The 27055-nt window shown below is 43.7% G+C and overlaps 1 protein-coding gene across 6 annotated transcripts in view; it reads left to right on the top strand.

Annotated features, from left to right (window-relative positions):
* The window catches only part of ralgapb (Ral GTPase activating protein non-catalytic subunit beta), a 112339-nt gene that overhangs the window by 71698 nt on the left and 13586 nt on the right, over positions 1–27055 (top strand). For 4 of the 6 annotated variants that reach the window (XM_068000157.1, XM_068000156.1, XM_068000155.1 and 1 more), the window contains 9 exons: positions 2466–2599; positions 7120–7302; positions 7807–7958; positions 9796–9983; positions 14080–14183; positions 15395–15547; positions 19740–19949; positions 22951–23109; positions 25066–25231. In XM_068000157.1, the coding sequence (XP_067856258.1) occupies positions 2466–2599; positions 7120–7302; positions 7807–7958; positions 9796–9983; positions 14080–14183; positions 15395–15547; positions 19740–19949; positions 22951–23109; positions 25066–25231 (1449 nt within the window). The remainder of the gene's footprint in view (positions 1–2465; positions 2600–7119; positions 7303–7806; positions 7959–9795; positions 9984–14079; positions 14184–15394; positions 15548–19739; positions 19950–22950; positions 23110–25065; positions 25232–27055) is intronic. The other 2 variants (XM_068000158.1, XM_068000154.1) reach the window with 1 other exon arrangement.

Genomic DNA, 27055 nt, shown 5'->3' with positions numbered 1-27055 from the left:
CAACCCATTCCCCATATGGGGCACATGGTGCAGCACCAGGCCCTACAGTCACGTACTTCAGTCAGACAGGCAATGCTCCATTCTCCTACTATGGGATGTGCAACAATCCTGGTAGAACTGAGGTAGCATTATGGATCAGCAGCCATTCAATGGATTTGTTTATTCAAACTCTTCAAATCTCCCTTGCTCCTCCTTTTGTCACTGACTAGTATATTTTTCATTGGACTCTTTTGAATGGTACTTCCCAGCCAACAAACATTCAGAATCAAAGGAGGAAGCTTTCCCACAACATCCTGTAAAATAAAGTTTTAAAAACTGATATGCTGCTTTAATTCTAAAATTATTTTCAAAACGTACTATCTTAATCTTTAAAACTGTAGTGAAACACCTGCCAAGCTTTAATAGTCACATCTCTCAAAAGTACATAAAGACACCACTTTATCATTTGCTGTATTGTTACTGAACAGTGCCTTGATAGTTCTTTTGCTTGTACATGTGAGTCTACATATAAACAATATACAGTACAATGTTGTACTGTATATAACACCTGTAATTTAGGATTTTTTTTGCTTCTAATCAGCCATTATTACTGGGAAGCAGCGCCGAATGCCTTCTGATTTGGCCACTAGTATTCTGATTGGGGAATTTACAGGTAATCCCCTGTCCTTTGCTTATTTAAGCCCCTTTACCAGCAGTGTTTCCTTTCATGTATCTCAAGCACATGTTTCCCTGGAGCTGTCCGATGGAAAGAGCATAATAATTTGGTAGTCATGAAGACCAAATTTTAGAATGGTCACATTGGTGCAGTGCAATAGAGGAGTGAGACTGGTAATTAGACTCTGATAAAGGTGACATCTTCGACCCATTTCACTTCCTCCTTCCAGTAACAGCCCGACCATCTTCCCTTTACAGTTTTAATATCTACTTCCACAGTCAGATATCCTTCTGACATTCATCATCAAAACTTAGTCATGAATGTTGGCCACTTGTGCAGGTGGCACCTGTGGAACTGTACTCCAAAGAAGGAGGCAGATAAGTAAACGCCTTCTGGAGAAATCTAAGGGGGTTAGTTGTTGAGAACCGCTGCAAGACGCCTTTCTAGGCATTGCATTATTTTTAGTGTAACTGGTCACATTATTATAGAGAGTAATAGTCCACTAGCATTTTGGAAGTTATTTCTGATAGAATCAAAGGCAGGTAAATGAAGTTAAAATACAGATCAGCCATGATCGAATTGAATGGTAGAACCGGTTCATGGGGCTGAATGGCCTCCTCCTGCTCCTGCACAGAACTCTCACTTTGGTTCTCGGAGCCAAGATCCCATTGGATGATGAATAGAGGAGTGATTGAGAAATTGTGAGGCGAGATTACATAAACTAGGCTTGCATTCTCTGGAATATGGAAGGTTATGGGGTGATTTGATTGAGGTTTTTAGGATTTTGAAATGAATTGATAGGATAGATAGAGAGAAACTTTTTTCTGTTGGTGGGGGAGTTTAGGACAAGGGAACATAACCTTAATATCAGAGCCAGGCCATTGAGGAGAGAAGTTAGGAAACACTTCTTCTCAAAAAGGGTGGTAGAAATGTGGAACACTGTCCCACAAAAAGCAGTAGATGCTAGCTCAATTAGTAATTTTAAATACTGAGATCGATAGATTTTTGCTAGCCAAGGGTATTAAGAGATATGGAGTTAAAATACAGATCAGCCATGAATCTCATTGAATGGCGGAACAGGCTCCAAGGGCTGAATGGCCTCCTCCTGTTCCTATGATTCGGATCAAGTAGGATTCTATCCTGCTCCCCCCCCCCCCCCCCCCCCCAACCTCCTCCCAATCCTGCAACTTGGTGGATATTCCCTTATTAAAATTATACTGCTCAAAGGTTTGAAATGCTGGATCTATATTCTTTCAATTTTGTTAAGTTTACATTGCTCCCCTTGAATCATTGCACTGTTCCACTGATGTGAGCTCATTCCTACATTATTCAATCCATTACATCATTCAGTGGCATGGTTCAGATGAAAGGGGGAGGGACCATTCTGATTTTGGCAATCACAGATTAGGTGCTGTTTCAGCGTTTTGAACTTTTGAGCACTGGATTGAAAAGCATAACTCAGTTTTTTGGCAAAATTTCCGCCATTCAATGTTTAACTGAAACAGCCCTGTCAAGTTGCCTTCATCATTCCACCAGTGCTATTTGATCTAAAACAGGTCAGTTGAAGTAGAGTACCTTGTCCCACATTGTTGATATGAAGACTCAGGTCCTTTGATTCTAATGCTGCCATTAATGACCACCACATCGACACAGCCTAATTGCTACTGGGACGGGAGCTGGTTTCCTTTTTGAATGCTGTTCTTTGCTGCATGGGCTGTGAGCGGTGCTTGTTTTGATTGCTTTGCTTGTAGTTACTAATGCCCAGTTGTTTTCCCTCCCCGTGGTGTGTGGTATTGGGGTTATATCATAGCTCTTCATACAGATACAGCATCGGGACTCCTGATTCGCAGTATCCATTTGGTAACGCAGAGACTGAACTCCCAGTGGAGACAGGACATGAGCATCTCATTGGCAGCACTTGAATTACTCTCTGGGTTGGCGAAGGTACCGTAACAGTTAACATTTCTTACATTGTATATTATAATATGTCTAATTGTGTGAACTATTCCTCATGAAAATACAACATGAAGTCACAAATTTGGAGCCTGCTGGCCATTCGTGCATTAAACAGGCTGCTGATAAGATAACTGGAAAGGGAAGGAGAGCTGTTTGGTAAAAGCAGAGGATCTTTACTTGAAGCGTCTTCAGAGAGTCAAGAGTTGCTGCAATGATAGATTACGATGCAGCAATTTGAGGTAAAGAGGACTGTGAGGGAGCTGAGCAAGATCAGTGGAGTGCAATTACACAAAAAATATTCAAGATCGTTTTCTGTTGGTTAAAGTTCCTGCTCTTTCTTGGTCAGATGGGTTTCCCTGTGCTCAACAATGATAGACTAATCCGGAGCTCTTCAACAAACCCATGAAGGTATCCTGAATAGGGTATTGTACTGAGTTTCCATCTGATCCAACAGACTCAGCCACAGGGAAGCTGAAAAGCCATCAGTGTGTGCTGTGCAGATAGAAAAACTTGATGAATCAGTTCACTAAGAGGAAGTCTATCAGCTAGCTAACTGTAGGGCATCAAGCATTGACAATATGCATGCTGACATCCTCTGGGCAATAGCGGTTGAAAGATCACCGAGGCAAAATTGTCCACTGTTGTCCATCCTATTAGGTGTTTGTGGCAGACTCAATAATCCGATACCCGAGCCAGTCAGGTTTTTAGTGCTGCAGAAGATTGTTGATTGACCAGCCAGCCTGGCTCATTAATAAGACCTGGTGTGGTAGTCTTGTCACTGGAGGCTGGGCATCTCCCAGCTTATCTCCAGGTAACCCTGCAAGGCAGTGCCCTAACAGGTAGGGTGGTCCTGGCTGGATAAGTAATGGAAAACTTATCAATGCTCTGTGTTGATAACATGCACAGTTTCAGCTGATTAAACTCCAGCAATATCTTTGGCAATACGGGGTTTGGGGGGAAGCAGAAGAGAGGGCAGAAAGCCCCCAGGGTGAGAAGTAAGTGGGGTGTGTCCCTACAGTGTATGCTTTAGTGGGCAAACAGAAATTCTACTTGTGTGGATTTCTTGGTAGCTTGAGCGCGGTTTTGGATTTCTGTGCCAGTTAGTACACACAGCTGACCAAGGAATAAATTGCAAAAGGAACATTGAGGCAACGATTCTGCTGTGGTTACCAATCCGCAGCTTGCAAAGTCTTGTTTTTTTTTTTTGCCTAGCTGCAAATCAGACTCACGGTCAGGAGACTTCTGTCAAAATGCTTGTATACAGGAGTGCCCCCATTCTTAAAACATTTAAGTAAGCTCTGCTCCTGGTTATAAAGTGCTAGGTTCTAACGGACCTCAGAGCACTTTCTTGAAACCACATTTGACACCACACTGGGATTATGAAGTGAAGTGATGTGGGATGGCTTCGTACAGCAATGCACAACGAGCAGTATAACTGCATGCTGGGTGTAAAAACGCCTTCAGATAATTTGATATTTTTAGGTTTCTGGGAACTAGAAGCCCTTGTGCGTGCTAACTTTCTACAGTTTTTATTCGTTCATGGGATGTGGGCGTCGCTGGCGAGGCCGGCATTTATTGCCCATCCCTAATTGCCCTTGAGAAGGTGGTGGTGAGCCGCCACCTTGAACCGCTGCAGTCCGTGTGGTGAAAGTTCTCCCACAGTGCTGTTAGGTAGGGAGTTCCAGGATTTTGACCCAGCGATGATGAAGGAACGGCGATATATTTCCAAGTCGGGATGGTGTGTGACTTGGAGGGGAACGTGCAGGTGGTGTTGTTCCCATGTACCTGCTGTTCTTGTCCTTCTAGGTGGTAGAGGTCGTGGGTTTGGGAGGTGCTGTCAAAGAAGCCTTGGCGAGTTGCTGCAGTGCATCCTGTGGTTGGTACACACTGCAGCCACAGTGGTGAAGGGAGTGAATGTTTAGGGTGGTGGATGGGGTGCCAATCAAGCGGGCTGCTTTGTCCTGGATGGTGTTGAGCCTCTTCAGTGTTGTTGGAGCTGCACTCATCCAGGCAAGTAGAGAGTATTCCATCACGCTCCTGACTTGTGCCTTGTAGATGGTGGAAAGGCTTTGGGGAGTCAGGGGGTGAGTCACTCGGTGCAGCATACCCAGTCTCTGACCTGCTCTTGTAGCCACAGTATTTATATGGCTGGTCCAGTTAAGTTTCTGGTCAATGGTGACCCCCAAGATGTTGATGGTGGGGGATTTGGCGATGATAATGCCGTTGAATGTCAAGGGGAGGTGGTTAGACACTCTCTTGTTGGAGATGGTCATTGTCTGGCACAAATGTTACTTGCCACTTATGAGCCCAAGCCTGGATGTGGTCCAGGTCTTGCTGCATGCGGGCTCACACTGCTTCATTATTTGAGGGGTTGCGAATGGAACTGAACACTGTGCAATCATCAGCGAACATCCCCATTTCTGACCTTATGATGGAGGGAAGGTCATTGATGAAGCAGCTGAAGATGTTTGGGGCAAGGACACTGCCCTGAGGAACTCCTGCAGCAATGTCCTGGGGCTGAGATGATTGGCCTCCAACAACCACTACCATCTTCCCTTGAGCTAGGTATGACTCCAGCCACTGGAGAGCTTTCCCCCTGATTCCCATTGACTTCAGTTTTACTAGGGCTCCTTGGTGCCACACTCGGTCAAATGCTGCCTTGATGTCAAGGGCAGTCACTGTCGCCTCACCTCTGGAATTCAGCTCTTTTGTTCATGTTTGGACCAAGGCTGTAATGAGGTCTGGAGCCGAGTGGTCCTGGCGGAACCTAAACTGAGCATCAGTGAGCAGGTTATTGGTGAGTAAGTGCTGCTTGATAGCACTGCTGAAGACAACTTCCATCACTTTGCTGATGATTGAGAGTAGACTGATGGGGGGGTAATTGGCCGCATTGGATTTGTCCTGCTTTTTGTGGACAGGACATACCTGGGCAATTTTCCACATTGTGTAGATGCCAGTGTTGTAGCTGTACTGGAACAGCTTGGCTAGAGGCGCAGCTAGTTCTGGAGCACAAGTCTTCAGCGCTACAGCCGGGATGTTATCGGGGCCCATAGCCTTTGCTGTATCCAGTGCACTCAGCCGTTTCTTGATATCACGTGAAGTGAATCGAATTGGCCGAAGACTGGCTTCTGTGATGGTGGGGATATCGGGAGGAGGGCGAGATGGATCGTTCTCTCGGCACTTCTGGCTGAAGATGGTTTCAAAAGCTTCAGCCTTGTCTTTTGCACTCACGTGCTGGACTCCGCCATCATTGAGGATGGGATGTTTTCAGAGCCTCCTCCTCCCGTTAGTTGTTTAATTGTCCACTGCCATTCACGACTGAATGTGGCAGGACTGCAGAGCTTTGATCTGATCCGTTGGTTGTGGAATCGCTTAGCTCTGTCTATAGCATGTTGCTTCCGCTGTTTAGCATGCATGTCGTCCTGAGTTGCAGCTTCACCAGGTTGGCACCTCGTTTTTCGGTACGCCTGGTGCTGCTCCTGGCATGCTCTTCTACACTCTTCATTGAACCAGGGTTGATCTTGAAATGATTTCGACAGGTGAATAACTGACTGCTGCTTGACAGTTCTAGTGGTTAATTATTTGAGGTTTTTAGACTTTCACACCAGCACGTAATACCTCAAGCCAGCAACTGAGAACTGCCTGTTGAAAAGTTGGACTCTGTACCTCTTCTGAATAAATGTAATAATTGATTGACAAACAAAACTTAAAGATTCTGTATTCCACACCCTCCGTTTACTGTTGGCTCAGGCTACGGGTTAGTTTTGGCTTTGGGGTGTCACTAATGTGACTCTGTTCCCATGCCATTTTTTACTGTTCGTTGTCAGCCAGTTTCACAATCTCCTGTCCATCTGTTCAGTCTGTGTTTGCTGTCTTGAGCATGACAGAGCTTTCCTTGTGTAAGGATCTCCTGCATTGTACTAGGAGGCAGGTTTTTGAAAAACGGCATGATCACATCTCGCTCCTCGTTGGACTGATGTAGTTGACCTGAGTCTTTGGGCCTTTTCTGTGAGCAATCTGCCACTCCGGTATTTTGAAAGCAGGTTGTGTGATTGACGTACTTCATTTTGTAAAGTTTTAGATATGTTTAATTTTCAACATTTATGAAGGAAAAGGACAGAGTTGAATCAGGGAAATTGGTCGCTATGGCAATAGGTTCAAATGAGAAGGGGAGCTTAAAAATTAGGAAGTTTGGAGTGACTGAGGAACTGGGCAAAACATTTTTTTAAACCAAATAGGGAATAGAGTTATGGAATAAATCCAGGAAAAGGTCAGTGAAGTGAGCAGGATAAACGTGTTCAAGCAGAAGAAGGGTTTAATGTATATGTCAAAAAGGGCTGGCTCACTACATCTATTTGCATTTTCCTATATTTCTAAAAACCCTATGTCTAGATAGCGAATACTTAATACAACCCGTAGCTTCAGCAGCCCCCTTTTCACGATCTTTCTTGCAGTACTTTTAACTGATTCTCCAAAAATGGTTGCTAATTTCTTGTTCTGTAAAACAGGTAAAGGTGAGCGTGGATTCGACAGACCGGAAGCGTGCAGTTAGTTCTGTGTGCAGTTACATTGTGCACCAGTGTAGCCGACCAGCTCCATTTCATTCCCGAGATCTACACTCCATGATTGTGGCAGCCTTTCAGTGTCTCTGCGTCTGGCTCACAGAACATCCAGATATGCTAAACGAAAAGGTATGTTTGACATCGAGCATAAATGACTGGTTAACTTTGTTTTACCCATCTTGATGTGTTGTTTTGCAGTAGTTAGAATGATTTGTAGAATGTTTGTACCATTGCCCTCCTGCATTCATCCCTTTCTCCTCTCCTCTGCTTCTGCTGCTTCCCACACCACCATCATCTCCAATTGAGGATTTGTTATTAAGAGCTACAGACAAGCGATGAATGCAGAAGCCAGAAGACCTTCCAGATTTGCTAGGAAACCACAAACGAAGCTTCATTCCTGCTGTACAATGGGCACAGGGCGATTAGGGCTATGTGATATGAATTCCAGGGGTCGATAATCTTCTGTTTTCAGAAATTTATCAAAAATGATGTGACTTGCATCAAAATCCCTGGTTGAGAAATAGGTTCAATTTTATCCATTTCAAAGACCGAGTAAAGGGAGAGTGGCTGCACCTCCTTAACTTGAGAAGTTTGCTGTGTTTTTTCAGTCTGACTTTCTTCCTGCTTTCTCAGGACTGCCTGATTGAGGTGCTAGAGATTGTGGAGCTGGGCATCTCGGGAAGCAAGTCTAAAACCAGTGATCAGGAGGTGCGATACAAGGGAGATAAGGAGCTGAACCCTGCTTCAATGAGGGTAAAGGATGCTGCAGAGGCTACACTCACCTGGTACGGCACAGAATTAACTTTAAGGACAACATTCCTAGAATTAACTCCACATACCCCAGCGCAGCTTAAATAGCTTTGGATACAGAGAGGCACGGCACAGCACAATTTCTTGGTGGGTCTGGCTTTGCAAACCTGCCAACACAATCTGTGCTGGAGTAATACTGGTTATGGTCTTTTTGTATGTGACACAGACAGAAATGTGTATTTGTCCCAGTGTATGTTACTAATTTCAGATGCTTATCCCACTGCTCTGAGGTTTACCAAACGTACAGTGGTTATGGTGCTCAACTAGTGACCCAGAGATCCTACCCAGGACCAGTTGTGAAATCGAATTCAATAAATCTGGTAATTTTGCACCAGAAAAAAAAGACCATGATTGTTTTAAAAACCCAACTGGTTCACTAATGTCCTTCAGGGAAGGGAACCTGCCATCTTTACCTGGTCTTTTTTTAAATTCGTTCATGTGATGTGGGTGTCGCTGGCGAGGCCGGCATTTATTGCCCATCCCTAATTGCCCTTGAGAAGGTGGTGAGCCACCGCCTTGAACCGCTGCAGTCCGTGTGGTAAAGGTTCTCCCACAGTGCTGTTAGGAAGGGAGTTCCAGGATTTTGACCCAGCGACGATGAAGGAATGGCGATATATTTCCAAGTCGGGATGGTGTGTGACTTGGAGGGGAACGTGCAAGTGGTGTTGTTCCCATGTGCCTGCTGCTCTTGTCCTTCTAGGTGGTAGAGGTCGCGGATTTGGGAGGTGCTGTCGAAGAAGCCTTGGCGAGTTGCTGCAGTGCATCCTGTGGATGGTACACACTGCAGCCACTGTGCGCCGGTGGTGAAGGGAGTGAACGTTTAGGGTGGTGGATGGGGTGCCAATCAAGCAGGCTGCTTTGTCCTGGATGGTGTTGAGCTTCTTGAGTGTTGTTGGAGCTGCACTCATCCAGGCAAGTGGAGAGTGTTCCATCACACTCCTGACTTGTGCCTTGTAGATGGTGGAAAGGCTTTGGGGAGTCAGGAGGTGAGTCACTTGCCGTGGAATACCCAGCCTCTGACCTGCTCTTGTAGCCACAGTCTTCATGTGGCTGGTCCAGTTAAGTTTCTGGTCAATGGTGACCCCCAGGATGTTGGTGGGGTATTCGGCGATGGTAATGCCGTTGAATGTCATGGGGAGGTGGTCATTGCCTGGCACTTGTCTGGCGCAAATGTTACTTGCCACTTATGAGCCCAAGCCTGGATGTTGTCCAGGTCTTGCTGCATGCGGGCTCGGACTGCTTCATTATTTGAGGGGTTACTTTACCCGGTCTGGGCCTATATGTGACTCCAATCCCACAGCAACATGGTTGACACTTAACTGCCCTCAGAAGTGATCCAGCAAGCCTCTCAGAGGGCAACTGTGGGATGGGCAATAAATGCCAGCACTGCCAGCGACATCCACATCCCTAGAATGAACTTTTAAAAAATAATTTTAAATCGCATCTGGTCTGTGGAGACTTTGATGCCGAGTTTCCTTATATTACACCAGTGACTGCACTTCAGGAGTTCTTTATTGGCTGTGAAGCATTTTGGGACGTCCTATGGACATGAAAGACGGTATATAAATGCAAATTCTTTCTGATTATTGTTAGTTTCTATGTCTTGGTAGACGTGATGAAAATAGACAAAATCAGTCAGACCAAGGAGACCTGAATTTCCCTGAATCTGCTGGTTGCTTAAGGCTACATTTCTTTATTAATATGGATTTATATAAACTTAAATGCTGCTTTTTAAATGGTTGTATTTGTTCAAACATGCTCTAAATGTATTCTACAGATATAATGGTTATTATACTTTGTGTTTCTTCCCAGTATAATGCAGTTGCTTGGAGCATTTCCCTCTCCCAGTGGTCCCGCCTCACCATGCAGTCTTCTCAACGAGGAGACATTAATCAAATACTCCAGGCTGACCTCAACCAGCAAGAACCATTTCCGGTACTTTGTCTTGGACAACAGTGTCATCTTAGCAATGCTGGAACAGCCCTTGGGCAATGATCAGAGTGAGTTTATTTTTGTTTTGCTTTTGTGGTTGGATATTATCAAAGTTGCCTGAGAAGCATAAAGTTCAGTTGCTCAAAAGGCTCATACCTCGCTCACCTGGTAAGGCATAGAACTAACTTTAAGGACGACATTCCTAGAATTTACTCCACATACCCCAGCCCAGTATAAATCGCTCTGGATGCAGAGAGGCACAACACAATTTCCTCCAATATCCAGGCATACAACTTTAAACAGGCCTATTTTAAGGGAATGACGGGACAATTTAAACAATTTGACTGAGATGTAGTTCTCCAGAAAATCTCAGGCGAAGACGAAGAGAGCACCTTTAAGAACATACTACTGAACATAAAACAAATAACGAGGATTAGTGCCTGCGGACTAAACAAATGTGATTCTAAACATATTAACAAAACAATGCAAAGTGAAATAAGTAAGAAAAGCAAAGCGTATAGGGGGACAGGTGACTGAAACCACTGGGAAGAATGCAGGAACCTCCAAAAAATGTAAAATCGGCCATCGGAGTAGCAAAGAAGAATCAAGAAATAAGCATTGTTGTAGCAGCCAAATGCTACAGTAAGCAATTCTCCCAGCATAACAGCAAGAAGATTAGCGAAGAAACAAGATCCATTAACGATGCAACCAGGGTTGAACTAAAAGCAGCTAACATTCCAAATGATTAGAGAAACATAAAAAAATTTATGGCACAGAAGGAGGCCATTCGGCTCATCGTGTGTGTGCCGCTCAAAAAAGAGCTGCCTAGCCTAATCCCACTTTCCAGCACTTGGTCTGTAGCCTTGTAGGTTACAGCACTTCAAGTGCATATCCAAGTACTTTTTAAATGTGATGAGGGTTTCTGCCTCTCCCACCCTTTCAGGCAGTGAGTTCCAGACCCCCACCACCCTCTGGGTGAAAAAAATTTTCATCAGCTCCCCTCTAGTCCTTCTACCAATAACTTGAAATCTATGCCCCCTGGTTATTGACCTCTCTGCTAAGGGGAATAGGTCCTTCGTGTCCATTCTATCTAGACCCCTCATAATTTTATACACTTAAATTAAATCACCCCTCAGCCTCCTCTGTTCCGAAGAAAACAACCGCAGCCTATCCAATCTTTTTAGCTAAAATTCTCCAGTCCTGGCAACATCTTCATAAATCTCCCCTGTACCCTCTCTAGTGCAATTGCATCTTTCCTGTAATGTGGTGACCAGAACTGTACGCAGTACTCAAGCTGTGGCCTAACTAATGTTTTGTACAGTTCCAGCATAAACTCCCTATTCTTATGTTCAGTGCCTCGGTTAATAAAGGAAAGTATCCCGTAAGCCACCTTAACCACCTTATCTACCTGTCCTGCTACCTTCAGGGATCTGTGGCCATGCACTCCAAGGTCATCGTTCACCTGAGGAAGGAGGTAGCCTCCGAAAGCTTGTGAATTTAAAATAAAATTGCTGGACTATAACTTGGTGTTGTAAAATTGTTTACAATCTACATCTCTCAGTATCTTCCCATTTATTGTGTATTCCCTTGCATTACCTGACACTTCTCCGGATTGAATTCCATTTGCCACTTTTCTGCCCACCTGACCAGTCCATTGATATCTTCCTGCAGTCTACAGCTTTCCTCCTTACTGTCAACCACATGGCCAATTTTTGTATCATCTGCAAACTTCTTAATCATGCCCCCTACTTTTAAGTCTAAATCATTAATATATACCACAAAAAGCAATGGACCTAGTACTGAGCCCTGCAGAATCCCACTGGAAACAGCCTTCCAATCACAAAAGTCCCATCAACCGTTACTCTTTGCTTCTTGCCGTTGAGCCATGGATCCCATGGGCTTTTACTTTTTTGACTAGTCTGCCACGTGGGACCTTGTCAAAAGCCTTGCTAAAATCCATGTAGACTACATCAAACGTGTTACCCTCATCGATCCTTCTTGTTACCTCCTCAAAAAATTCAATCAAGTTAGTCAGACATGACCTTTCCTTAACATGATCTTTCTATGTTGACTATCCTTGATTAATCCTTGCCTTTCTAAATGACGGTTTATAGTGTTCCTCAGAATTGATTCCAATAATTTGCCCACCACCGAGGTTAGACTGACTGGCCTGTAATTACTCGGTCTATCCTTTTCTCCCTTTTTAAACAACATTAGCAGTCCTCCAATCCTCTGGCACCATGCCTGTAGCCAGGGAGGATTGGAAAACGATGGGCAGAGCCTCTGCTATCTCCTCCCTGGCTTCTCTTAACAGCCTGGGATACATTTCATCCGGGCCTGGCGATTTATCTACTTTCAAAGATGCTAAACTCCTTTAATACTTCCTCTCTCACTATGCTTATCCTTATGATTATTTTCTAGAAGTAGTCACTAGGGAAGACACTAGGAGCATGTCACCCATCATAGGAGATAAATATTTGAAAGGGGAATGGGACATTTGCTCGTTCCACGATGGGCTGAATGGCCTCCTGTGCACTACAATTCTGTGGTTCCTCCTGCTCCCCCCTCTCTGTTGCATGATCCTTTGTGTATTGAATTTACCACCTTTCCACGTAGGTTGCAAACTGTAGCCAACTCATCTGAACTTAGCATTCCTCTGCTTGGACAACACAACCCTGACACTCTGCATGTTTCTGAATACTTTACAGGTTCAGGATATCACATTGTGCAGGCTGTACACACCAGTCTAGCTCTTGATTCTGCCATTTCAAAAGAACTAAATCTAGACCTATTTTTCTTGCTTAGCCTGCCTAGTCTTGCAGATTCAGGTCACCTCTCTGCCAGTGGAAAATTCTCACTCGGGCCAAACTCTTTCCATTACTGTTCCTCAGGTAAAGCTCACTCTGACATCATCTCAATCTGTCTGCCCTTAGTTGCTCAAATTTGCCTGTTAACCTCTGGAGATCAAGGAGTGTTTATGCAGAGCATTTGCTCGGGAGCTAAAAGCATTTGGTAAAGCCATGACAGATTGTAGGCTTGATGAGTGAACATTACTTTTTTTCATTTATTTCTTTTTTTAAAATATGCAATGATGCTGCACAATATAATAGGATTTAAGATCTATAACAAAACAAAGTCTCTTCTCCATTAGGCTAAGCAGCCATGGAAGAGATTGAAAACATTTCTTCATACCGATACCAGGATGTATTGTAGAATCTGTGTGTAAAGCTGCAGTGGATGTTATGTTTCATGTGCTGTGTGCAGCATATAGCTCAATGCAGGCAGATACCAAAGGTCTTAGTCCAATTGTCTGGTGTTTTTCTGCAGTTTGGACCTTTGCTAAAGCCTTGCAAAACTGTTACCAAACACAGCGTGTTCATTTTCAACTGTTTGGGTTACAGAGCCTCTCTGCTGTCTGCAAGCGGGTTATCAATTGGGAATAGTGACAGAGTTTTTTAAATCCTTGGCCCTGCACTTCCTTTAGCTGTTTATGCCAGTCAACACCCACCTTCAGGTCAATGTACAGGGTGTAATCAACTCTCAGGCTTTCTGAAACAATGCTGTGTTATCCAAAAACACCTTGGAAGTGAGCGTGTCTGCAAAAAGCAAACCGAAAGTAGCCCCAACCCAGTCAGCTGCTCCACTCCCTGCTTTGTAGCCTCAGGCCAACCCAAAAAAACAAGTAACTTTTAAAATGTCAGGACACGAGGAGTTGTGCTATGGAGCCAGAGCACTCTATCTGCAGCCCTGCAAGAGTGATAGAATGTGGGTTCGTGTCTGTAATTTCCCTCCACATACATAGAGAAAAAATATCTACAAATGTTGGAAATCAAAAACAAAAGCCGACTGGAAATACACAGCAGACCTGTCAGCATCTGTGGAGAGAAAAGGGGTAACTTTTCAGGTATAGCTCTTCCTCCCCCCCCCAACAATGCTGAGTTCCTAATCTCGACCATGTCACTCTGGGGCAGTACCAACTTTTTGGAATGGCATTGATGGGAATCTGGGAGCAAGTTGTCGACGCCCCTGTCTGCTGTGTGAGGAGGGGAGATCCAGCTGGACAAAGGGAACCAAGTCACTTAAAAAGAGAAGCTATTACTCATTGTAAATTTTTGCTGTACTATAATATTGTTCTAGGACATGTTTTGCTTTCTTTTCCAACAGATCCTTGCCCCTCAGTTACTGTCCTGATCCGGGGAATGTCTGGGAGGCACGCGTGGATCATGCAACTGTACCACCAGCCACGGGGGTCTCGAGCAAACCAAAAGGTTTGAGTTCAGAGCACCAGTACTGTATTACCTGATCCATCAACTTTGTATTCTAATAACCGGTTCATCCTTTTACTGAAGTATTATATTGACTTTATATTAAAAAAATGGTAGAAGTAGAACGCCAAAACAGTGAAATCAGTCAATGAGTACCCTGATTCTGTAAAACTCCATTGTGGAATCGCTGCCAGTCAGAAGAAAATATATCAAGGGCCTGTGCATTGGAGCATGCATGTTTCAGCTCTTGTTCTTTCCCACTGCATTCGCCCAAATAGCAGTGCAAGCAGCCAGCATAATGCGCACTATGGCACAGCGATTCCCAGTGCCACGGGAGGCATTCCATCAAGAAAATGTTGCCAGAAATAGTCTGCGATTCTTATTCAGTTGCATTGAAACCTCTAGGTGAGGTGATCTCAACACTGGGCCTGTACCTGTGATTTCACATGCTGACCCAGAGGTGATGTAATGCTCATAATGATGTGTAATTCGCCATCTGTAGCTGTAATTTTAGGGAACGCCATCCATTAAACCGTAGAAGTTTACAACCCACAAGAAGGCCGTTCAGCTTGACATGTCTGCGGGCAATTTGCTAGAGCAATCCAAAGCTAATCCCACTTGCTCCCCATAGCCCTGTATCTTTCTCTACTTCAAATGTTTATCTAATATTCCATTTAAAGATGCCTTCGCCATTCTCTGTGGCAAAGCATTCCCTACTGCAACAACCCTCTGTGCAAAGAAATTCAATGGTTACTCTCAAAATGCGCTGTGCATATTTAAAAAGTCAGTTCCTGCTTTCCCATGTGGTGTAGTTGGTAATGGCAATGTGTAACTGAGCTATGCAGACCAAGTTTCTGGTCTTTGTTAGGTTAGCAATTCTCAAACCATAAGGGTGCCATAATTGGCCTCATCCTCTCTCCCCACACTCCCCAGGTTAGAGAAGGAATAATCTGCCTGGGTTCCTGCTCCTGCTCATTATCCAATGATACCTGCTGGAAAGTTCACTCTTGTGGGCATGTGTCATGGGCTTGATTGTGAAAACTCCTGTGGTCAAATAGCCTTGTGGCATTCACTGTGTTGACTCATACATGAAGAATGGCCACTTGGAGAAGTACTCGAAAGCACTGTGGAACCATACCCTGTCAGGAGCAGGTGGGAGGAAGGAAACGTACATATGAAAATCGATTGTAATGTGACTATAATGTCATCTACAGGCATTTGTTCCTGAGCCTCATCCTCCTCCAAAACATGATGTGGGAATCAAGTACAACGTCAAACATCGACCATTCCCAGAGGAAGTAGACAAAATTCCATTTGTAAAAGCTGACCTTAGCATTCCTGATCTGCACGAGATTGTCACTGATCAGGTAAGAGTAATCAGACAGATTAAATGCTAAAACTGCTAGCTAAATGATTCCAAGTTCTGACATTTGCCTGTTAAATGGTTTTTAATGTACAGTGCCATTCTAATATTTTCAGTAACTCAGCCAATTCCATGTGCAGCTCTCTCCCTTTTGTCGGGTCCCAGACCCTAGTTGCATGCTGGACACCATCATATAATATGAAGCCCCAGATTGAATGTACATGGAACCAACATCCTTTGCTGCCACATAGCGCCCCAACCCGATGTGCATTCTCGTGAGAGATTGAGTAGAATGGGCCTCTATTCTATGGTGTTTAGAAGAACGAGAGGTGATCTTGTTGAAACGTATAAAATTCTTAGAGGGCTTGACAGGGCACATTCTGAGAGGCTATTTCCTTTGGCTGGAGAGTCTCGAACTAGGGATCATAGTCTCAGGATAATGGGCCGGCCATTTAAGGCTGAGATGAGGAAAAATTTCTTCACTCAGAGGATTGTGAATCTTTGGAATTCTCTACCCCAGGGGACTGTGGAAGCTCAGTCGTTGAGTGTATTCAAAATTGAGATCAATTAGATTTTTGGACTCAAGAGGAATCAAGGGATGTGGGGATCGGGCAAGAAAGTGGAGTTGAGGTCGAAGATCAGCCATGATCTGATTGAATGGCGGAGCAGGCTCGAGGGGCCGCATGGCCTACTCCTGCTCCTATTTCTTATGTTCTAGCCTTGCCAGGTCCCACTGTTTATGAAAATGTAACTATTTGTAGGAGAGCCAGGTGTAATGGTCTGCACACAAAACAGCTGCACGTGTGTTTGGTGCTTGGAACCTTAAATTTAGAGGAATATTAAGCATAAATTAAAAGAGGAAACATACTTGCTAAAAGTTCTAAAGTATACTCCCCTAAAAACTAGCCAGTCTGTTTTTGCATACTAATTCCTGTCCTGTTAGGCAAACAGTTTTTTTTCTTAAATGTTTAATTCCTGAGCCATACCCTAGCAAATCCATCTTGTTCAGGAAATTTGAAGATTGCTTGTTGCTTTGAGAAGCTTTTAAAATGGAAATATGTGTTTTTGTTTTCCCCAACTTCATTCAACTCCTGAGCAGATCTGGAGCAGCACGGTATCGTTATCTCAATAGATTCCATCTGTGATTTACTACTGTTGCTCAGTTTTTGTAACTTTCCAGAGGTTTGAGTCTTTGCCAGGTGGAACAGTGCTGCCCTCAGGTGCCAGAAACAGGTAGTACTTAACAGCAACTGAGGTTTGACAGCCTGGCTACGAGCACAAAATTCACATTGTGAAAATCTTAATTTGAAGCAGCTCATCAAATCTCTCAGTGATTAATCAGTTCCACATCCAGGAGGGTTATTTAAGTAGCTTGCTGCAGTATGGAAATACCCTAGAAACAACAACTTTTATTTGTTCTTACGATGTGGGTGATGCTGGCAAGGCTGCATTTATTGCCTGTCCCTAGTTTCCCTGATGTTTGAATAACTGAATGGCTTGCTAAGCTATTTCAGAGGATATTGAGGCAACCACGTAGTTTATACTAAAGTCATGTGGGCCAGACTAGATAAGGGTTTCCTTCCCTGCAGGAAATTAGTGAACCAGCAGGGCTTTTTTTTAAAAACAATCCAGCAGCTTCCATTGTAATTGTTTCTGCTGCCAGCCCACAGATTACCAGATTTATTGAATTCAGTTTCACAACTTGCCCTGGTGAGTTGCGAGTCCTGTAACATAATTACTAAACTATCATATCCAGTGTAAAGTGTGTGTCAAAATGCACACTGAAACAGGCCAATGCACTAGCATAGCTTCACCCTCTTTCTCCCCCAGGGTCAATAGGCTCATTTTCAGTAAGTAGTTTCATGTAAAATACAATTAAACCCACTCAATTATGGAGCAATTTCACTCTCATTGAGCAGTATGAGTTAACTGTATCTCCATTTGTACAAACTGTAGCAGAACTTCAGTACCTCTGTTCAAATATGTTGGTCCATTTATGATACCGACTATAACATTCCCAGCTCATTGTCAGGCTGGCTCAGTTGTTAGCATTCTCATCTCAGTCAAAGGACTGAGAGTTTAAACCCCAACCCAGGATTGGAGCATATAATCAATTCTGGGATATCACTTCAGCGCAGTAATGAAAGAGAGAATTTGCATTTATATAGCCCTTTTCATATCCTCGGGGTGTCCCAATGAATTGCTTTTGAAGTGCAGTCACTGCGACAGCCAATTTGCGCACATCAAGGTCCCACAAACAGCAATGAAATTAATGAGTAGCATTTGGTGGTGTTGGTTGAGGGATGAATTTTGGCCAGGACACCGGGAGAACTCCCTGTTCTTCTTGAAATAGTTCCATGGGATCTTTTACATCCTTCTTGAAAAGGCAAATGGGGCCCCGGTTTGTCGTCTCATCCGAAATACAGCACTTCCAACAAGGCAGCACTCCCTCAGTACTACGCTGAGGTGTCAGCCTAGTAGTGGAGAACTTCTGCATTGTTATCCTTCGCCTAAGACATTAAACCAAGACACTGTTGACCTGTCCTCATTAACCCCTTGCATATTGGTTGAAGCTGGCACCAACTGGCACAGGCCTGGTATATTGCATCGATATGCAGTTATGCCTGTCATTTGAGACTAAATGGAAGTGGTCTAGTTTGCGCACACTTGTTAAATTTATGAAGTTGTATGGTTTCTGGTAGCTTGCACACTAATGCCTCCAGTGTTCAAAAAGACCTTTAGATGGCTGTTGCAAGACACTCCTTGCATTGGACAGGAAGTGTAGCTCACGTACCTTCAGAATCTGCTGACCTTTCCCTGCTTGTACTGGTGACATATCCGTGGTTTGTGGAACTTAAAGTGGAAAAATCAGAGAGCAAGTTATTATCTTAATGGCGAGAAACTGGAAAGTACTGCAGTTCAAAGGGATCTGGGGGTCCTAGTGCAAGAAAATCAAAAAGTTAGTATGCAGGTGCAGCAGATGATCAAGAAGGCCAACGGAATGTTGGCTTTTATTGCTAGGGGGATAGAATATAAAAACAGGGAGGTATTGCTGCAGTTATATAAGGTATTGGTGAGACCGCACCTGGAATACTGCATACAGTTTTGGTGTCCATACTTAAGAAAAGACATACTTGCTCTCGAGGCAGTACAAAGAAGGTTCACTCGGTTAATCCCGGGGATGAGGGGGTGGACATATGAGGAGAGGTTGAGTAGATTGGGACTCTACTCATTGGAGTTCAGAAGAATGAGAGGCGATCTTATTGAAACACATAAGATTGTGAAGGGGCTTGATCGGGTGGATGAGGTAAGGATGTTCCCAAGGATGGGTGAAACTAGAACTAGGGGGCATAATCTTAGAATAAGGGGCTGCTCTTTCAAAACTGAGATGAGGAGAAACTTCTTCACTCAGAGGGTAGTAAGTCTGTGGAATTTGCTGCCCCAGGAAGCTGTGGAAGCTACATCATTAAATAAATTTAAAACAGAAATAGTCAGTTTCCTAGAAGTAAAGGGAATTAGGGGTTACGGGGAGCGGGCAGGAAATTGGACATGAATTTAGATTTGAGGTTAGGATCAGATCAGCCATGATCTTATTGAATGGCAGAGCAGGCTCGAGGGGCCGATTGGCCTACTCCTGCTCCTATTTCTTATGTTCTTAAACTCTTGTTATCTGTTAAAATGTTGCAGGGTCCAGGAAACTGACAGGAATCCAGATTTGGTTTTGCATAAAACAGCTGAAGTGCAATTAAGCGTTTTAAAATAATATTGCATAGACTCTGGGTTTTTGATGCAGTGGGGTAATTACTCATTACCTGGATGTCCATGGTAGAACTTACTGTCCATACAGCTTTTGTATTTAGCTTTAAGTCCCGCCACCATGTTATGTTTCAAAAAATCTTGTTATTAAAATGTGAAGATAACTCATGATTTTCCTCATTGGGAACCAATCAATCAGAGGCTTAAAAACTCACCGCTAAGACTTAATAGAGCAGTTAACCGAGGTCCCACAGTAATGTGAAGAATGTTGGGTGAATAAGAAAGAAAGACTTGCATATATAGCACCTTTCATGACCTCAGGATGTCCCAAAGCGCTTTACAGCCAATGAAGTACTTTTGAAGTGTAGTCACTGTTGAAGTGTGGGACGGTCTCTTGATGCTAACTGTTAAAAATGTGAACGCTAATGAAATTCTTGCAGCTGGAAGTTCAACACGAGAAGCTGAAGAACTTAATGGCCAAACAAATTCTCTATGAAAATGCACTGGAAAAGATAAGTGAAGAGAGACTGTCCAAGACCTTGTTCCCCGATCCAGTCACAGAATGCATTCCCCCTCCGCCAGCTCAGGAGTTCCAGACTGCTCGGCTTCTCCTATCGCACTTTGGCTTCCTTTCTTTAGAAGCGCTGAAGGTAAACTGGGTTTTTTCTGAGACTCTGGTAAAGCACTATTAATTCTCGTTATTGATTTACACCTCTCCTCCTCTTCCCAACTGCACAGGGGGAGGCTCTCTGGTTTAGATTGAATAAATCAGATTCCATTTTTTTCTTGCATGCTTTGACACTGGACCGTGGCCTCCTAAATTTCTCAATAACAAAAAAAAATCTAGTTACGCTGCAGTAGATTTTTATGCATAATTTATTCAACAAAATATGTCTGCTGCATACAAATTAAGGCTATTCTGTGATTCGGTATTCTGCAAAGAAAGATATTTCTCAACATTTTGAATTATCTGTGATTGAAATAAGGGGATGAAATTCCATGTCCATCCGACAGGGAAGGTCAGGAGAAGGGCTGGAAAACAGACATATGAAACATATGAAAACAAAGGACAGGAAAAGACCAGCTGCTCCATAAAAGCTTGTCCCATATTGTAATAGTGCAATTCATGCACGCCATGACTGCCATCTCCCTCCCTCAACCAGCCACGCAATATCCTAAGGGGGGACAAAAAACAGAGGAGGAGGAGGGGGGAGAGTCCCTAGGCCAATTTAGGAGAAAAATACTTTGAGGCAATTCCTCTGGGACCCCTGAAGGTGATCAGACAATTTCCAAGAGACCCCAGTGACTAGGAGAGACAACCTCCGATACCCCACACACCACCTATAGATAGTAACATAGAAAACAGGAGCAAGAGTAGGCCATTCGGCCCTTCGGGCCTGCTCCGCCATTCAAAATGATCATGGCTGATCGTCTAACTCAGTACCCTGTTCACGCTTTTTCCCCATATCCCTTGATCCCTTTAGCATTAAGAAATATATCTCTCTCCTTCCTGAATACATCTAATGACTTGACCTCCACTGCCTTCTGTGGTAGAGAATTCCACAGGTTCACCACCCTCTTGAGTGAAGAAATTTTTCCTCATCTCAGTTCTAAATGGCATACCCCGTATCCTGAGACTGTGACCCCTGGTTCTGGACTCCCCAGCCATCGGGAACATCCTCCCTGCATCTAGTCTGTCTAGTCCTATTAGAATTTTATATGTTTCGATGCGATCACCTCTCATTCTTCTAAACTCTAGTGAATATAGGCCTAGTCGACCCAATCTCTCCTCATACGTCAGTCCTGCCATCCCAGGAATCAGTCTGGTAAACCTTCGTTGCACTCCCTCCATGGCAAGGACATCCTTCCTCAGATAAGGAGACCAGAACTGCCCACAATACTCCAGATGTGGTCTCACCAAGGCCCTGTATATCTGCAGTAAGATAGTGATGCCTGCCACAGTCAAACACTTGTGCAGCTCCCTTTTGAATATTTTGCAGTGAATCTGCAAAAATCTGACTGCAGTGGTGGAGGAGCGAGGAGAGGTCAGTGTTTGGAGGGGTCACAATGTGGGAGGGCCGAGGTCCAAGGCCCAAACACTGCATTGACAAGCATATTGAATAGGAGGTGGGAGACAACAACAGCAATCTGATAGCCAGAAGTGGGCCAGGCAGATAGACCATAATGCTGGGCTCACGGCCAACGCACTACCAGGGAAACAACAGGGGCAAACGGAGCAGGTAATTTAGGGCCCAAGGCTCAAAATCAGGTGGCTGCAAGTGGGTAAGGGGAGACCTACAAACAGACAAGGGGGTCTCGGGTCCCCTTTTATTGAGTGAAAAACCAAAAATTGGGTCTGAAAAATTGTCTTCATATTTTACACGTGCCGGCAGTTTGTTCCATAGGTCGACGACTCTTTGTGAAAAGATAAACCTCCTGGCATCTAACCTTGTTCTGTACTTACATATAGAATTACATATAATTTACAGCACAGGAACAGGCCAGTCAATGCTGGTGTTTATGCTTCACATGAGCCGCCTCTCACTCCAGTTACTTCATCTCACCCTATCAATATATAATATCAACATACAGCAGGTACGAGCTCATATCCAACTTCTATTCAAACCATACAAGTTTACAGAAGAGGGGGTTTCCAGGGCCTGGATTCAATGGGAGGGGGGAGCTGGGGTTGCAGGAACACTAGCTCTGCTTTGTTGTCCCACATTTCTCTAATGCTCACTAATTTGATCTCTCAATATGGATTTTAAGAGTTTTCTCACAAGTGACATTAGACTAACTGGACTATAGTTACCCAGCAGATCCTCTCTCCTTTCTTGAACAGAGGTGTTACCCTCCAATCCCCTTACACAAATGCCGGCATGGCTTCCCCACCAGGTAAACACAGGCGTTGTCTTGCTTAACTTACACTCATGCTCTTTGGTCCTCCCGAACTGTTCTAGCTCAAATATCCAATCAACATGGAGCAAATCAAATCCTTTCGTTATTTGAAAGACTGCAATCAAATCTCCTTGAAGTCCTCACTATTACAGAGTAAAAAGCCCCAGCTCTCTCAGCCTATCATGGTAGCTAAGGGCCTTTAAATTGGATAAAGATTTTTTTAAATTATCAGCTCCCTTACAAAGGAGCACCTAAAATCTTTCCCCGCCCCTGGATGGCAGGAGGCACCGGACTTTCCGATCTGGTGGACACCTAAGATGCACAACTAGTGCCGTGGGTGCCCGCCATGGGTTTTTAAATGACGAGACCACTGCCTAAGAATTTTCAGGTGTGTGGTGTTTTGTTAGTCCCCCTCTATTTAGATGGTGCATGTCCTTAGCATTTGGGTGTTCTTGCATTAGACGGTGCAGGTTGTTCCGGTCAGCAGTCCCTGTGTTCATTTGTGATGTTAAACAGTTTCTTAAAAGTATAAGTTAAATTTTAATTTCAGTAACACTCTGTATTCTACAAAATAGGATGGTTAGGTGTTTGTTTATGGAGTTGTATTCGGTCACTTGTGTACCTTTTGGCCCAAAGACGATTTGTGCACTCCTTTGTGATCTTGTCCACTGACACTGACCCACCCCCGCCCCCCCAGCATCATTCATTATTCTACATATATTCATTTACAACCGTGTTTGTGCACTTCCCTAGGAGCCAGGTAACAGCCGCCTTCCTCCTCATCTTATTGCACTTGACTCGACTCTAGCTGGGTTTTTTGATGATGTCGGCTACTTGGACTTGCTGCCTTGCAGGCCGTTTGAAACTGTCTTCATATTTTACATGAGACCCGGTCAGAAAACCAGCCAAGAGGTAAGGACCTTGTTCGTGTTTGTTAAATTGGCAATAAAATAATGACTTTAATGATCCTTAATTATATCGTAAGGTGTGGGAGGGAAAATTAATTGGATTGAGTGGAACAAAGCCCTGAGATTGAATCATTGCCTAAAATTCAGTGCTCAATATTTGTTCTCAGCTGTCTGTATTTTATGTGAATGCTCAGCGTTTTCACCCAGTGTCTACATTCTGGCTTCAGAATTGGCGTGGAGCCGCTCTCATTCAAGCTTGCAGATTCCTGCGCTCCGTTTGTAACGGGCATGCATGCTGCCTTGTCATGCGGTGCGATGGGAGGAGTCATGGCTCGTGTTGGGGAGAGAGAGAGAGAGAGCAAACAGTTCTGAAAGATGAGATGAATGGTTTATCTGACCGTTTACAGAGTTGTTATTGAGAATAAAACTATCAAAAGTGTTAAGCACCCTGTTGTTGATCAGCAGGACCCTTTGGGTAGATTCCCAAATTAAGGCCACAGAATAATATCTAATTGTTATCAGGAGGTAAAAATGTTGTAGAGACATTGAATTGCTTGAAATATCTAATTATGTGTGGCAATCTTTGCTGTACTCTTTGTTCAACAATGAGAACATTTTTAAAAAAAATTAGAACTCTGGATTTCTTGTATTAAGATGAACATGAAGTTTGTGATCGCCGTGTTGGGATAAACTTTTCTTGAAGTTGCAGTTACCAATTTTTTTTAAAATATACAATTTGTTATCTTCATATTCATTTACCAAATCTACAACTAGCAAACAATTCTCCCGCAAAATATACCTTGAGTATCTAGGCTCTAAGCTCCTGGATTCGCTCTCTAAACCTCTCTGCCTTCCTGTTCTCCTTTTAAGACCTTCCTTAAAACCCACCTCTTTGACCAAGCTTTTAGTCACTCCTAATACCTCCTTTCTTTGGCTCGGTGTTGATTTACATCGAGTTACATCGAAACTACAGCACAGAAACAGGCCATTCGGCCCAACAGTTCCATGCCGGTCTTTATGCTCCACACGAGCCTCCTCCCTCCCTACTTCATCTCACCCTATCAACATATCCTTCTATTTCTTTCTCCCTCATGTGTTTATCTAGCTTCCTCTTAAATGCATCTCTGCTGTTTGCCTCAACTACTCCTTGTGGTAGTGAGTTCCACACTCTTTGGGTGTTTTTCTATGTTAAAGGTGCTATATGAATGAAAGTTGTTAGGTGCTTAAATCTGCTTCAAAATTTCTAAATCCATCACTGTTACAAAACACATTTTCCTGTACTTTGAGGTTTATTCCTGCTGTAGAAGTGATGTCCAATTAGGTGTATCTACAGTGTACATTATGTTACGCCTGTGTTCCACTGCACTTTAAGCTTGTCTGCTGGTCAGCCTTTGCAAGCCTGCCACGTGTGAAAGAAGGAAGAGGGGCCTTCGTTTTGGGGCAAGTGTTTATTTCAGAGAAAGTACAGCCTTAAGGTTCAGACCAGAATCCTAAAACATTGAACTGAAAGGAAATGTTCAATGGAAAAATATTTTCAGCCCAAGTAACCTATACTGATGTACCTAGTTAAAAACTGTACACTTACAGCATATTAAACATATATTATAAAGCAGCTTAGATGAGTGTGTCATGAGAGCTGAGCCATTGAACATGTGTGGCACTTGCTGGTTCTTGGCTTTGTATTCTGCATACCATGAAAGAGCATAGGGGAATGTTGGCATTTGATCTTCAAACCATTCAAAAATAAGAAGTTGAAATTGCTTTGACTTGGGTATTCTCCGTCAAGGTGCAGTTGAATCCAGCAACTTTATCTGCTTCATTCAGAGTAAGACCACGATCATGGAACACTTTTCCATTAGCCTTCAGTTGTGTAATTAATGGACCCCAGCACCATGTTTGTGATGTGAATGGCCTTTATTTTAGTTTTCATAGCCTTTGATTCTTTTTGTTGGCTTTTCAGATTCTCAGGAATGTGGAATCCTCCAATAACGTTCAGTCTCATTTCTTGGAATTTCTCCTGTCATTGGGATGGCCAGTGGATGTTGGAAAGCACCCAGGCTGGACCGGACAAGTGTCAACCAGCTGGCTAATTAACACCTGCAATGACAACGAGGGGAAAGAACAAGGTATGTTGTTGAGATAAAAAGAAAATCCGCAATTGCTGGAAAGCTGACATGTTAAAAAAAAAACTGAAATCAGGAAATGTTCATCACGTCGATTAACATCTGACAGAGACAATCTTAGGAAGGCAAATGGTATGTTGGCCTTCAGTGCAAGAGGATTTGAGTATAAGAGCAAGGATGTCTTACTGCAGTTATACAGGGCCTTGGTGAGACCACACCTGGAGTATTGTGTGCAGTTTTGGTCTCCTTACCTAAGAAAGGATATACTTGCCATAGAGGGAGTGCAGCGAAGGTTCACCAGACTGATTCCTGGGATGGCAGGACTGTCATATGAGGAGAGATTGGGTTGACTCGGCCTGTATTCACTCGAGTTTAGAAGAATGAGAGGGGTTCTCATTGAAACATGTAAAATTCTGACATGGCGAGACAGACTGGATGCAGGGAGGATGTTTCCCCTGGCTGGGGGGTCCAGAACAAGGGGTCACAGTCTCAGGATACGGGGTAGGACATTTAGGACTGAGATGAGGAGAAATTTCTTCACAGAGGGTGGTGAATTCTCTATCACAGAAGGCTGTGGAGGCCAAGTCACTGAATATATTTAAGAAGGAGCTAGATAGATTTCTAGACACAAAATGCATCAAGGGGTATGGGGAGAGAGCAGGACTATGGTTTTGAGATAGAGGATTAGCCATGATCATATTGAATGGCAGAGCAGACTCGAATGGCCTACTCCTGCTCCTGTTTTCTATGTTTCTAATCTTGTACCACGTAGCACCTTATCAAAAGGGTTCAATTACAAGGAACTACTTTGATGAAATGCAATGACTGTTGATATGTAGGCAAATTTGGCAGCTAACACTGTAAAATCCCACGAACAACGATGAGATGAATAACTAGTTTTTTTTACTGGGGTTTACAGCATAGCAGAAGGCCTTTTGGCCCATTGTGCCTGTGCTGACTCTCTGAAAGAACTGACCACTGAGAGCTATTCCCCATCTCTTTCCTAAATCCTTTTTAATTGTATCTTTTACATATAATTATCCATTTCTCTTTTAAAAGCTATTATGGATTCTGCTTCCACCGCGGAGATGGATGAGAGTAATGTGGGTAGAAGTGAATCTTTTGACAGGCTGTTTAAATCCACTATGTTCACACTGATATCTGAACTGCTGTAATATAAGACCAGTAAATGCACTGTTACAGATTTAGGTTTGCCATAGATTCCTTCTCTGAATCAGTGGCGTCAGTCACTCCCATAAGCGGTCTGAGCATCTGACCTTTATTGGAGTTGATTAATATGCTTCCGATTAGCATATTAATCACCCTTTATCTAGGTGCCTCTTTTCTTAAAAAAAATCTAGTGAGAACATTGCTTTTAAAAACTTGGTCAAAAAGATAGGTTTTAAGGAGTGTCTTAAAGGAGGAGAGCGAAGCAGAGAGGTTTAGGGAGGGAATTCCAGAGCTTAGGGCCTAGACAGCTGAAGGCACGGCTGCCAATGGCGGAACGATGGAAATCGGGGATACGCAAGAAGTCAGAATTGGAAGATCATCACCTTCAAATTCCCCTCCAAGTCACAAACCATCCTTAATCCTCACTGGGTCAATTTCCTGGAATTCACTATCTGGCACCATTGTGAGAGTACCATCACCACACAGACTGCAGCGATTCAAGGAGAGGCAACTAGAGATGAGCAATAAATGCAGGCGTCACCCACATCCCAAGAACAAATATATGTTTTTAAAAAGAGGCTTGGAACCTGCCACCTACTCTTATCCAGACTGGCGACTTGTCTGAGGAGATCAGAAAGAGGAGATTTGGGGGCTTGG

Source organism: Heptranchias perlo, chromosome 19, assembly GCF_035084215.1.
Source record: "Heptranchias perlo isolate sHepPer1 chromosome 19, sHepPer1.hap1, whole genome shotgun sequence".
Taxonomy (NCBI): Eukaryota; Metazoa; Chordata; class Chondrichthyes; order Hexanchiformes; family Hexanchidae; genus Heptranchias; species Heptranchias perlo.
The sequence above is the reverse complement of the archived record's forward strand: the minus strand, read 5'-3'. Positions and strand labels throughout refer to the sequence as shown.